At 47.5% G+C, this 13,363-nt stretch overlaps 1 protein-coding gene across 1 annotated transcript in view; it reads left to right on the top strand.

Annotated features, from left to right (window-relative positions):
• The window catches only part of COASY (Coenzyme A synthase), a 71,646-nt gene that overhangs the window by 36,011 nt on the left and 22,272 nt on the right, over positions 1 to 13,363 (top strand). The window contains exons 7-9 of the mRNA XM_068263998.1: positions 535 to 619; positions 4,601 to 4,698; positions 6,636 to 6,782. Coding sequence (XP_068120099.1) covers positions 535 to 619; positions 4,601 to 4,698; positions 6,636 to 6,782 — 330 coding nt within the window. The remainder of the gene's footprint in view (positions 1 to 534; positions 620 to 4,600; positions 4,699 to 6,635; positions 6,783 to 13,363) is intronic.

Raw genomic sequence — 13,363 nt, forward strand, 5'->3', positions numbered from 1 at the left:
CTTGTTCAATTCAATTCAGCTGATACAAATCCTGCAATAAATCTGCACTGGTTCTACTTCCTGCTTTCATGGAAGCAGACATAGGCTTAACATCCTGTGTTTACAAATTAGCTGCTCTTCTGAGGCAGCCAGCTGACTCAGCTGAGAGATTAAATTACAGTTGTGTTTATTCATAGGTTTAGGGGAATTAGACTCTTTAAATACATACAGGGTGGATTTCTCTATGTGCAAGAATTAAGGTCCACTTTAAAAGGCAGAGTGTGGATTCTAAACAGCAACTGTAACAATCTGATGTAATCTTAAAAAAGAATGCTGTAAAACTGAAAATAAATATGAGACTCTTTATTTATTTATTTTTTACATACTACTAATGTTCTATTTACCGCCTGTACTATACATACAGTTCATTATCTCATAAGTTTATTTTCACTTCAGATTTTCTTTAATATACATGTAATGTAGTGGATGTGTCATTGAAATAGTCACTGTTCATTTGTATATTTGAATTTTTTTAAGCCATTTTGTTTCTTTCAGGACCAGTTAAAGCGTCTGACTAACATTGTTTGGCCAGCCATAGCTGAAATGGCCAAACAAGCTTCGGCAGAAGCAGCTGCTAGAGGTAAAGCTCACAGCTCTGCTCCAGGTGGTTCAGTCCACTAATGTGACTTCACATGTAGAAATTGAGAAGACAACTGTACAAAGCCTTCTTTACATCACAGTGCTTTATACGTTTTCCCTGATCAATAATGGAAATCGTCTGCATTACCTGGAAATTTCACAGGACAGCAGCTGCCAGTATTACTAGTGTCAATTGCCATCTGTACCTGCTGCGGCCTTGTGAGAAAAACCTAAACCATCTTTAAAAGAACCTCTTTTTTTATAATTATTCAAACTGTAGACCCTGTGAATTGCTCTCAACAACCTGGGTATGCGGCAGAGAAGTTTATTACTTATCTGTCACCATATGTTTATACAGAAGAAAACTGGGAGCTTTAAAGTGGACCTGAACTAAGAACTTCCTCTATGCTCTAAAAGAGAAGCAACAGCATAATAACCTTTAACCCCCATGGTGTTATGCATATTTCCAGTTTTTAGGGTCTAAAAGCGCTGCAGTTTTTTTTGCATGCTTTTAGATCCTAAAACCTGGGGAAAATCATGCTGCTAGTTCTGCTGAAGCCCCAGCACGCACTCACCTCCCTGGGATCCAGCGCTGCCGCTTTCCCTCCATCCTCCAGGTGGCGCTGTAACCCTATAGCGAGATTGCCGGCTGTCGTCATGGCGACAGATGATGACCTTACCAGGGGGAAGCAGAGCCTTGGAGGAGAGGAAAAAGAATAGCGGCCGACTTCGGGATCCACCGGGAGGTAAGTTGAAACGCCTGCTGCGCGCATTGCTCTGCAGTAATCTCCCGGCAGCTGCCACAAGTACAGCTCGGGGATACCGCTCCTAGCATGTTTTTTCCACCCCGAGCTTAACTCGTGATTACTGCTAAGGAGGTTAAAGAAAAACATTGCTTTGTTACAGCTGATACAATTCCTGCAATAAATATGTATTGTGACTACTTCCTGCTTTCATAGAAACAGACATATTGTTAACATCCTGAGTTTGCCAATTACCTCTCTGCCGTGGCAGTCAGCTGACACAGCTAAGGGATCAAATTACAACTTGTGATTAGTCATAGATGAAGGGGAATTAGTCAGGCTAAACTCTCTAAATACATGTGCATTTCTCTTTGTTTTCCTTCTGTCTAGTGCAAGAGTTCAGGTCCACTTTAAGGCCCGTATCTATTTGAGTGCGGTGCAGACATGCGTTTTTGATATTAATGTTTTCATGCACGTTTTGAATGCAAATTTTTGCATCCAATTTAGAATCTCCATAGCAACATGACATCACTGTGACTGCACAGGAAACAGAAATAAATATGTTAGTTCGGTAAAACAGATGGGTTTTTTTCACATCACAAACGAAAATGTTCATGCGGGACCACTGACTTTCATTACTTGTGAATTGCATGTGAAACCATGCATGGTGTGACACTCTGAAAGCAGTTTTTTTTTTTTATTCTTGCATCAGAACAGATTACAAAAAAATGCATTCTATGGAAACTACTCCATTGCATTGGTGTCAGTACTATTGCGAATTTTCACAACACGAATTCACACTTATTGGAAACGGGTTCTTAAAGGAATACTGTAGGGGAGAATAAGTTGAACTTACCCAGGGCTTCTAATGGTCCCCCGCAGACATACTGTGCCTGCGCAGCCACTCACCGATGGTCCGGCCCCGCCTCCGGTTCACTTCTGGAATTTCAGAATGGGTCAGTGGCTGCGCAGGCACAGGATGTCTGCGGGGGACCATTAGAAGCCCTGGGTAAGTTCAACTCATTTTTCCCCGACCCCCTACAGTATTCCTTTAAGGGCAACAAAGTGTCAGTAACAAGAAATATATACACAGTAGGATGACCTGTTGTACTTGTCATTTCGTTTTCTTTTTTTCTTTTTCTTTTTTTCAAACTCAGGGCACATATGGTCTGTTGTCATTATTTCTTAAGAAAGTTTTTAATCTTCTCCACCCCCCATTTTCTATACGCTACTCTTCCAACAGTTGGCTGTTGACATTCAAATCCCTACACATTTTGGGCCCTGGATACAAGAAGGACTTGCTGAAACTGTACCACACCAATTTACTACCTCAGATCAGCAGGATCCATAACCTTGGTCACTCCCAGAGTGCACCTTAAAAAACCATTGGAGCCAGAGCTTTCTGTCATACTGCCCCTACCCTTTGGAATTCCCTACCACACTCAGTAGACACAGCCCCTTCCCTGGAGCTATTCAAATCCAGACTGAAAAGCCACCTGTTTAGCCTGGCATTTGCAGACTTACAGAATTGTTTCTCTATACCACCGTTTATCAATCAACCAATTACTGGTCAGAGCCATCCTTATGCGCTTATGAGTCCTATGGGAGAAAAGCGGTTTACAAATGTTATTTGTTGTAGTTGTTGTTGTTATTTTAGGTGTACAAGCAAAAAACTTTCCACACTTCTTTTTTCTCATAGCGAACTACATTGCTTGTGCCTATTAAGCAATCCCACCCCACATGCCCCTGTGGCAGACCCAGACCCAGATTTACATCACAGGAGCCTATAGGCACAGATGTCCTGGCACCTAGACTTCACCCTCCATAAACCTACAAATCCCCACCAAACCGCACCACCGTCATAGGTAGCTACAGGTGCCCCTTAATACTAGATAGCCAGAGATACCCTCAGTATTTAGTAGCTAGAGGTGCCCCCCGACTAAAGGGAGATCTTGTCAGTGTAATGCAGAGACCCAGGTGAGTAACCTCTCATTTACGCTCTGCTAGGCAAGGAGGGAGGGAGGCGCTTGAGGAGGGGAGTGAGCCGCCTTTCCATCATCAGGCGCCTGTAGGCATGTGCCTACAGTGCCTTATATGGTAAATCCGGCCCTGGGCGGACCACTGACGAAACAATTTTTACCATCGACTTGAAAATGTTTAAACCATCCCACTTGGACCGCATATTGTTGGTGTCAACCCGAATAAAAAGTAGTATTTTAGGGTGACACCCAAAAGTTACTATTGTAATTGTGGAGAGGTTTTATGCTGTGTACACATAAAAGGTGTATAGTTCCATTTCTTTCCTGCTCCGTCAATTTTGTATCAGTTTTCTATGGCTGATTTCACACTTAAAAAGTTTACAATTCTATTCCTATCAGGTAAAACTAATGATAAATACTGTTGCAAAACTGACAGGACTCGAACGGAACTGTACAGATTTATGTGTAAACCCAGCCTAAGGGGCCTATTCACACTGAACGCTAAAAAATAAATGTGTTTTAACTGATCAGTTGTTACATAGCAGTGAGTTGTGAAAAAGCTTCAGTTTAAATGCATCTAATGCTGGCCATACACTGGTCAGTTATAGGAAAATCGATTGACTTATTGATTCTTAGAAACGATTCGAAATAAATGAATGGATTGAACATGAATCGATTTTTTTGCCCATACACTACGGTCGATTTTTGATCCATTTTCCCACCTTTAATCGATTGGAGGCTATATTCGATCACAAAATAAGCACCCTGATGAATCAGATCGAATACATAATTAATAGCTCTCAATTCTTGTTCCATGGATTGAAATAACCCAACCCATTGATCGATTCATTTTAACAATTCGATCGAATCGATTCAACATCAAAATGACAACTTGATTCTTGATCCATTCGATTCATTTATCGGTTATAATAATCGAACAAAGTAAAAAATTGAACTTAGCCTTAGGCATTCATGGACATTACCTTTCTTATCAGTTGTCCATTTAGCAACTGTTTCAGTGTGAATGGACCCTTAGTGGTTAGCAGTGGTGAGGGTCTCGAGAGTGTACCATTTCAAATTGTCTTTCCGCTGGCTACTTGTACATTTGGCAACTGAAAATACCAAGAAATTGTGCCACATGCCAAAACTCAAGATGCTTATGGGTACATGCTGAAGAGAAAACTAAACACAACACTCACTGTTCTGTTCCAACCTACGTTTATAGAACATTCCCATTTATATCTGTCTCCTTCATCCCAGGAATATCTGTCTGTGTGATGGACGCTGCTGTCCTCCTGGAGGCTGGATGGGATAGTATGGTACATGAAATTTGGACAGTGATCATACAAGAGAAAGAGGTGGGTGGATTTTCTGCTTTCTTTTATGGTAATCTCTGATTTGCCCATTTTCTTCTGTTTAATGTTAGTTTAGGCATACATCTAATAGGGGTGCCTGGTAAAACGGGTGCGTAGTAATACTGATAGTACAAGATTGGTAATTTTACCAATATTCTGCTATCCCCCACTGTAACCTAATTCCCACACTAACCCTACCTATCTATGCCTAACACTAACCTCCACCACCTACTCCTAACACAACCCCCCCCCCCTCCCCAAAACTTGGCCATATTCTGGGCTGTCGCACACACAAAGACAAGGGGGCAATTGCTCCCCACCCCCCGAGCACTGCCGGACCCCCCATGCTGCCAGACCCCCGACCTGCCCCTTAAATATGACGTGCTCCTCTGGGGCTCCTGCAAGATAACAGCATTGGTATCTCACCTGTCCTTGCCCAACATGCACCAGATCACATAAGGCAGACAGCAGGAAGAAGATGAGAGCAGCACATCGCCACCGGAACAGGTAAGATACCAATGCTGTAATAGTGCAGGGGCCCAGAGGAGCATGTCAGAGTTAATGGGGGTATCGGGAGGCAGAAGCTGGCTTGGGGGCCCTAGTGGCTGAATTTGCTCGCGGCCCCCTGGTTAGCTTTGCCCCGGGGGGCCCCATCAAACATTGAACTGGCCCTGGTTATATTATAGCCTAGCGCATATTACCTATCCTCCTACACATGTCCTATAGTGGTGCTCAAAATACCGTGGATCACCTTGTGCCCATTTTAACTGATTCACCATAGGCTATAAAGTGTAAAGGCCCATCCACACGTGCTTGATGAAACAGCCGAGGCGGCCGGTAATGACCACCTTTGCTGAGATTCCAGCATGTGTAGGCAGCCCCCACAGGTGTACTGCAGTGGGATCATGTGTGGGCAGTATGAATGTGCCCTTCTTCTGAAACGTGCATACTGCCGAAGCCTTTCTGTGGAGTCCTAAAGATGCGGGATTTCAATGGGGGGCAGGGGTGGATCGAGGACATGAAGAGAGGACCGAGAAGGCCCTACGGGATCCAGAGTTCCCTCTACATGGGTCATTCTCTAACTTTTTTTTTTTTTAAGTTTTAAGCTTGCTTCACATTTGCTTTCATGTCAATTTTTGGGGAAGCCACACTAGAGGTATCCATACATCAGGCAACTTGGCAGCCGATCAACCTTCCGATTCAATTATTATTATGAAATAGGGTGGCGCACGTGTATGCCCGATCGACAATGCAACCAATTTCGGGTCGAGCTTGTAGATCGGACATCCTGCAAGATGTTTGGCCTTCGTGGTTGTGTGCGGCAATAACGAGTGACGAATGCGGGACGTCACACAAGCACCTGCGTGTACGCCAGCAATCTTGCGGGGAGCGTTTATGGATGGAGGATGGAGCCAGCACAGCCACGAACAGGTAATGTATAGTGCACTGGGCACCAAGGTCTGGGCCCATTTAATATTAGGGGAACAGTGTTGCCCCGGTGAGGCAGTAGAGGCCACGTCACAAGGCAGATTCTGGAACTATTGCAGCATTAAATTTGTCGGGAATCGGCCTGTGGTGTATGGGCAAGCAACAGATCTCTCTCTAATCAGATTCAGTCAGAGAGAGATCTGTCTCTTGGTCAATCTGCCCATACATTGTCTCATGTATGGGCACCTTTACAAGTTCACTTTAATGAGTCAGGAAGAGGAAAGTATACCAGGAGGAAGAACATGCTGATCTATTATCTTGTAGGATTCAGAGAATGTTTTCCCCCATGTGGGGCAGAATTATCCTTCTTGTCCTTCTGGTTTTGAATCATCTTGTTCTGATGTAAAACTTCTGTGGGTCATGATGTTGAAATTGTTGCATACACCTTTATTACAAATGTAACATGTGCAATGGAACGCATGCAGAAGTGTCATTCTTCTCTCCTCTGACAGGCTGTGTCGCGAATCATGAGCAGAGACGGCGTCACAGAGGAATCTGCAAAGAACAGATTGGCCAGCCAGATGTCTGACAGCGATCGGGTAGCACTATCGAATGTAGTTTTGTGTACACTTTGGGAACCAGAAATCACACAGAAACAGGTCAGTATCTCAGGCTTGTGGCATGCAGTGATGAAAAGTGTACAGAAGGTTTCCAACAATGACCTCAATTCATAAAGCATTACCGCGGTAATGCTGAAAACAGCAGACTTTCCCGAGCACTTATCGATGTGTCAATTCATAAAGGCTGTTACCACATGAAAAACTGAAATTACCGAGCAGTAAGGAAATTTACCGACTTGGCTGTAGTTACCTCCAACACATGTCAGTAAATTGTCAGCAAACGTCAATTCATAAAGCCTTCAAGCGGTAAGCCTGACGATAGTTACCGACACCTCTGGTGAGCTCTTTACAATGCAAAATGCAGGAAGCCGAAGTCTGTGTGAGTCATCTGTGCAGAGAGCTGTCTGTGTGAGTCACCTGTGCAGTGAGCCGTCTGTGTGAGTCATCTGTGCAGGGCAAAAGAGAGATATACTTCTGCTCTACCGCTCAATGGGCTGCGGTAATTTAGTAAACTTCAAAGGCAGCTGGGAAAATCTTTATGAATTACCGAGTGCGGTATTTGCACTACCAGATTTTTTTTATCGCACTGCTTTTATGAATCGAGGCCAATGTCTCCAGCTTTAGTGCGGCATATTTAAGGCCCATTTACACTATGGCCTCAATTTATCATTGTCTTTGAGATAACTTTTTCCAGTTCGTTAAATTACCGAATTCTAAGTTTATCAATTTCTAGTTGTATTCGTCAAGGTTTTTCCACATTCGGGGGTGAATTCGATAAAATATTGATAACGATGCGGTAACCATTTGGTAACGTGTCGATACTTCCAATTTACAGCGGTAATTTAACACAAGGCCATAAGATTCCCGTGGAATTGTGGGTAAAAAGTCAGTCCTTTGAACACCATGCAGCAACATTCCGAATAGGGCTTAATACCTGGACCAGGATTCTGGAAGTGGTTCGGGACAATCCCACAATTTCACCAGCTATGCCTTGATAGGAGCTTTTTCTGAAAAAATGTAGTGCAGCTAGCAATTTAGTTAACCCTGGCACTGCCTGTGTTCTCTTACAAGATGATTCAAAAGAAATACAGATGTTATGGTATAGCAAATAAATCCATTCTCTTGCAAATTGATATGGTTCTAGACCTTACTCTTGCCCTTCTGCGCCTTTAAATCACTCTCAGCTGATACATAACCACTTCAAATGGCTCCATCTTCTCTGTCAGCAATGGTCTGACAGGAATAACGACAGAGCAGTGAAGGAGATAACTAATCCTAAATTTAACGCTAAATTACGCCCACTTTCATTTTCATGAATTGCACTTTATTCCGTTTTATCGCATCATTACCGAATGATTACCGAATGCTCACTAACAGCTGTAGATAACTTTGATTAATCCTGAAATCAACTTCTCAAGTTCGGTATTTTACCGAGCTGTCGGTAATTGATTCGATAAGTCTTGATGAATCGAGGCCTATGCCGGTTTCATTGTGTTACCCTTTCTGCACGCAGAGTAATGCAACAGCAATGAAGTCTATAGGGCCAAGCACACTTACATCGTCATGTCGCTTGGCGGTGGAAGTTCCCGTTTGGCTGCTGACCCACCGCAAAGTCAATAGCATGTTACCATTGGACTTCCATGGCAACGCAGTAGTGACGGAATGCATGGAAGTCAATGGGCAATGCAGACATTTTAAATTTGTTGCCAGCGGTTGGGCGTGCATGCGCAGAAAGACACAAATATGACAGGAAAACGGGCAATCTCAGTGATGTACTTCCTGTCTAGTAGACCGTACGTCACTTGGCTAAGGGTCATATGAATGTAGTTTTTAGTGTTGTGGTGCGTTGCATTGGAGCATTGCACCGCTATGGCCAGGTGTAAAACCAGGCGTTTCTTGCGCCTATTTTACCTACTTTGATCTCTGACTGGGGTCATGTAATAAGTTTGGCCACCATGACTGCCTCCATAACAGAGTGTGCACATCTGTGCGCGTGCGCACTCTCTCTCTCTCTCTCTCTCTCTCTCTCTTTTCCCCCACACCCACTGATGGCAACACCTGCTCTGGATGGGAAGCCCCTGGGAGAGAGGAGGAGGGTGGGGCCCCCTGCAGCTGTAGGGGTTGTTCCCTCATTAGGTACACTTCTGCCCACGTACAGTGCTTTTTTTTTTTTTTTTTTATACAGACATGATTAGTAGAGAAGCAAGTACATTACATACATGTATTTTTAAGTTTCATTGTTCTTGTTGAAGTTGGACTAGAACAAGCAGATAACATGGTATTTTAATAAGGCTTTGTGGTATTACATGAACAAAGCTAACATATTGTAACATGGTATGCTTAAGTACAAAGACCTCAGAACAGATATAATTGTTTAACCACTTCAGCTTACAGGGTTGAGATTTTTTTTACATCTGAGCAACTTTCACCTCCCATTCATTTGCCAATAACTTTATCACTACTCATGACAATTAATTAATCTATATCTTGTTTTTTCCGCCACCAATTAGGCTTTCTGTGGGTGATACATTTTGCTGAGAATTAATTTATTCTAAATTCCTTTTAACAGGAATATTAAGAAAGAAATGGAAAAAAATCATCATTGCTCAGCTTTTGGCCATTATAGTTTGAAATTAATACATGCTACCATAATTAAAACCTATGTACTTTATTTACCAATTTCTCCCGCTTATTACACCATTTAAATTATGTCCCTATCACAATGTATGGCGCCGATATTCAATTTGGAATAAAGGTGCATTTTTTTCAATTTGCGTCCATCAGTATTTAGAAGCCCATAATTTAATAAATCATATTGATATACTCCTTTGACATTAATATTTAAAAAGTTCAGACCCTTAGGTAACTATTTATGTTTGTTTTTTGTTTTTTTTTTTATTATTGTAATTTTTTATTTTATTTTTTATTAAAACTTGTATGTGGGTATTTTTTGGTGTGGGAGGTAAACGGGATTTTAAATGTGTAAAATGTATTTGTTTAATAAAATGTGGTTTGGGGTGTAGTTTTACTATTTGGCCACAAGATGGCCACAGTCAAAAAGTCCTGGGAGCGATCGATCTCGCTCCCAGGAAGAAGAAAGAAGACCAGAGCTCAGAAAGGGGGTCCATCAATGAAAGGGATCTATAATCCCTTTCATTGATCGTTGGGCTAACGGCCGGCGGCGGGAGCGCGCACGGGGGGGCCCGCGGGAGCGCGCGCAGCCTAACTGGACTAAAATGTTTGTTCAGTTAGGCTGGAGTGGTTAATGAGCAAACAAATAATATTAAATAACTGTGCCAACAACCTCATTGTGGAACATAAAGTGAACCTGTAAGGAAAAATTGCCCTTAGAGCTAGTCCACACTAGGTCCAGAAACGTATCCGTGGCTGCGTTTTTCAGCCCTGATGAAAAACTGAGTCCCGGATACTAATGTTAAAAATAGCAGCCGTACTCGCCCAAGAAAAAAACGGATCCGTCTGCGTTTGCAGGGACCCGTTTTCAAAACCTGAATGGAAGGTCCGGAATTGCTGCATTTTTACGGACCACGGATACACGGATGGGTAGTGAAAAACAATGAGAAAACGCATCTCCATCTCCACAGGCAAAATAGCAACAAAAACTGATGAGAAAACTGAGAGCCTGAACTTTATTATTGGCTCAAAAAATCCTCCCACTACCTTCCTAATGATAGACGTTTTCTGTCCGGTTTTTGGGGTAAAAAACTGAACGGAAACTGATGCAAAACTGATGCACTTTGATCAGTTTGTGGTCTGGTGGTACTTCCCCTGATCCCGGACTGCAGTGTCCGTCCTGCAACCGTGCCTAGTGTGGACCTAGCCTTATGGAGTACTTACCTCAGTAGTGGCCTCTGGATCCTAATGAAGCATCTGCACAGGGGCGTGGATTGGTGTGCAAGTGACTGGGGGTGTGTGTTCGCGCGTGACTGGGGGTGTGTGTTCGCGCGTGACTGGGGGTGTGTGTTCGCGCGTGACTGGGGGTGTGTGTTCGCGCGTGACTGGGGGTGTGTGTTCGCGCGTGACTGGGGGTGTGTGTTCGCGCGTGACTGGGGGTGTGTGTTCGCGCGTGACTGGGGGTGTGTGTTCGCGCGTGACTGGGGGTGTGTGTTCGCGCGTGACTGGGGGTGTGTGTTCGCGCGTGACTGGGGGTGTGTGTTCGCGCGTGACTGGGGGTGTGTGTTCGCGCGTGACTGGGGGTGTGTGTTCGCGCGTGACTGGGGGTGTGTGTTCGCGCGTGACTGGGGGTGTGTGTTCGCGCGTGACTGGGGGTGTGTGTTCGCGCGTGACTGGGGGTGTGTGTTCGCGCGTGACTGGGGGTGTGTGTTCGCGCGTGACTGGGGGTGTGTGTTCGCGCGTGACTGGGGGTGTGTGTTCGCGCGTGACTGGGGGTGTGTGTTCGCGCGTGACTGGGGGTGTGTGTTCGCGCGTGACTGGGGGTGTGTGTTCGCGCGTGACTGGGGGTGTGTGTTCGCGCGTGACTGGGGGTGTGTGTTCGCGCGTGACTGGGGGTGTGTGTTCGCGCGTGACTGGGGGTGGGTGTTCGCGCGTGACTGGGGGTGGGTGTTCGCGCGTGACTGGGGGTGGGTGTTCGCGCGTGACTGGGGGTGGGTGTTCGCGCGTGACTGGGGGTGGGTGTTCGCGCGTGACTGGGGGTGCGTGTTCGCGCGTGACTGGGGGTGCGTGTTCGCGCGTGACTGGGGGTGCGTGTTCGCGCGTGACTGGGGGTGCGTGTTCGCGCGTGACTGGGGGTGCGTGTTCGCGCGTGACTGGGGGTGCGTGTTCGCGCGTGACTGGGGGTGTGTGTGTTCGCGCGTGACTGGGGGTGTGTGTGTTCGCGCGTGACTGGGGGTGTGTGTGTTCGCGCGTGACTGGGGGTGTGTGTGTTCGCGCGTGACTGGGGGTGTGTGTGTTCGCGCGTGACTGGGGGTGTGTGTGTGTTCGCGCGTGACTGGGGGTGTGTGTGTGTTCGCGCGTGACTGGGGGTGTGTGTGTGTTCGCGCGTGACTGGGGGTGTGTGTGTGTTCGCGCGTGACTGGGGGTGTGTGTGTGTTCGCGCGTGACTGGGGGTGTGTGTGTGTTCGCGCGTGACTGGGGGTGTGTGTGTGTTCGCGCGTGACTGGGGGTGTGTGTGTGTTCGCGCGTGACTGGGGGTGTGTGTGTGTTCGCGCGTGACTGGGGGTGTGTGTGTGTTCGCGCGTGACTGGGGGTGTGTGTGTGTTCGCGCGTGACTGGGGGTGTGTGTGTGTTCGCGCGTGACTGGGGGTGTGTGTGTGTTCGCGCGTGACTGGGGGTGTGTGTGTGTTCGCGCGTGACTGGGGGTGTGTGTGTGTTCGCGCGTGACTGGGGGTGTGTGTGTGTTCGCGCGTGACTGGGGGTGTGTGTGTGTTCGCGCGTGACTGGGGGTGTGTGTGTGTTCGCGCGTGACTGGGGGTGTGTGTGTGTTCGCGCGTGACTGGGGGTGTGTGTGTGTTCGCGCGTGACTGGGGGTGTGTGTGTGTTCGCGCGTGACTGGGGGTGTGTGTGTGTTCGCGCGTGACTGGGGGTGTGTGTGTGTTCGCGCGTGACTGGGGGTGTGTGTGTGTTCGCGCGTGACTGGGGGTGTGTGTGTGTTCGCGCGTGACTGGGGGTGTGTGTGTGTTCGCGCGTGACTGGGGGTGTGTGTGTGTTCGCGCGTGACTGGGGGTGTGTGTGTGTTCGCGCGTGACTGGGGGTGTGTGTGTGTTCGCGCGTGACTGGGGGTGTGTGTGTGTTCGCGCGTGACTGGGGGTGTGTGTGTGTTCGCGCGTGACTGGGGGTGTGTGTGTGTTCGCGCGTGACTGGGGGTGTGTGTGTGTTCGCGCGTGACTGGGGGTGTGTGTGTGTTCGCGCGTGACTGGGGGTGTGTGTGTGTTCGCGCGTGACTGGGGGTGTGTGTGTGTTCGCGCGTGACTGGGGGTGTGTGTGTGTTCGCGCGTGACTGGGGGTGTGTGTGTGTTCGCGCGTGACTGGGGGTGTGTGTGTGTTCGCGCGTGACTGGGGGTGTGTGTGTGTTCGCGCGTGACTGGGGGTGTGTGTGTGTTCGCGCGTGACTGGGGGTGTGTGTGTGTTCGCGCGTGACTGGGGGTGTGTGTGTGTTCGCGCGTGACTGGGGGTGTGTGTGTGTTCGCGCGTGACTGGGGGTGTGTGTGTGTTCGCGCGTGACTGGGGGTGTGTGTGTGTTCGCGCGTGACTGGGGGTGTGTGTGTGTTCGCGCGTGACTGGGGGTGTGTGTGTGTTCGCGCGTGACTGGGGGTGTGTGTGTGTTCGCGCGTGACTGGGGGTGTGTGTGTGTTCGCGCGTGACTGGGGGTGTGTGTGTGTTCGCGCGTGACTGGGGGTGTGTGTGTGTTCGCGCGTGACTGGGGGTGTGTGTGTGTTCGCGCGTGACTGGGGGTGTGTGTGTGTTCGCGCGTGACTGGGGGTGTGTGTGTGTTCGCGCGTGACTGGGGGTGTGTGTGTGTTCGCGCGTGACTGGGGGTGTGTGTGTGTTCGCGCGTGACTGGGGGTGTGTGTGTGTTCGCGCGTGACTGGGGGTGTGTGTGTGTTCGCGCGTGACTGGGGGTGTGTGTGTGTTCGCGCGTGACT

The sequence above is a fragment of the Hyperolius riggenbachi genome, chromosome 12 (assembly GCF_040937935.1).
Source record: "Hyperolius riggenbachi isolate aHypRig1 chromosome 12, aHypRig1.pri, whole genome shotgun sequence".
Classification (NCBI taxonomy): Eukaryota; Metazoa; Chordata; class Amphibia; order Anura; family Hyperoliidae; genus Hyperolius; species Hyperolius riggenbachi.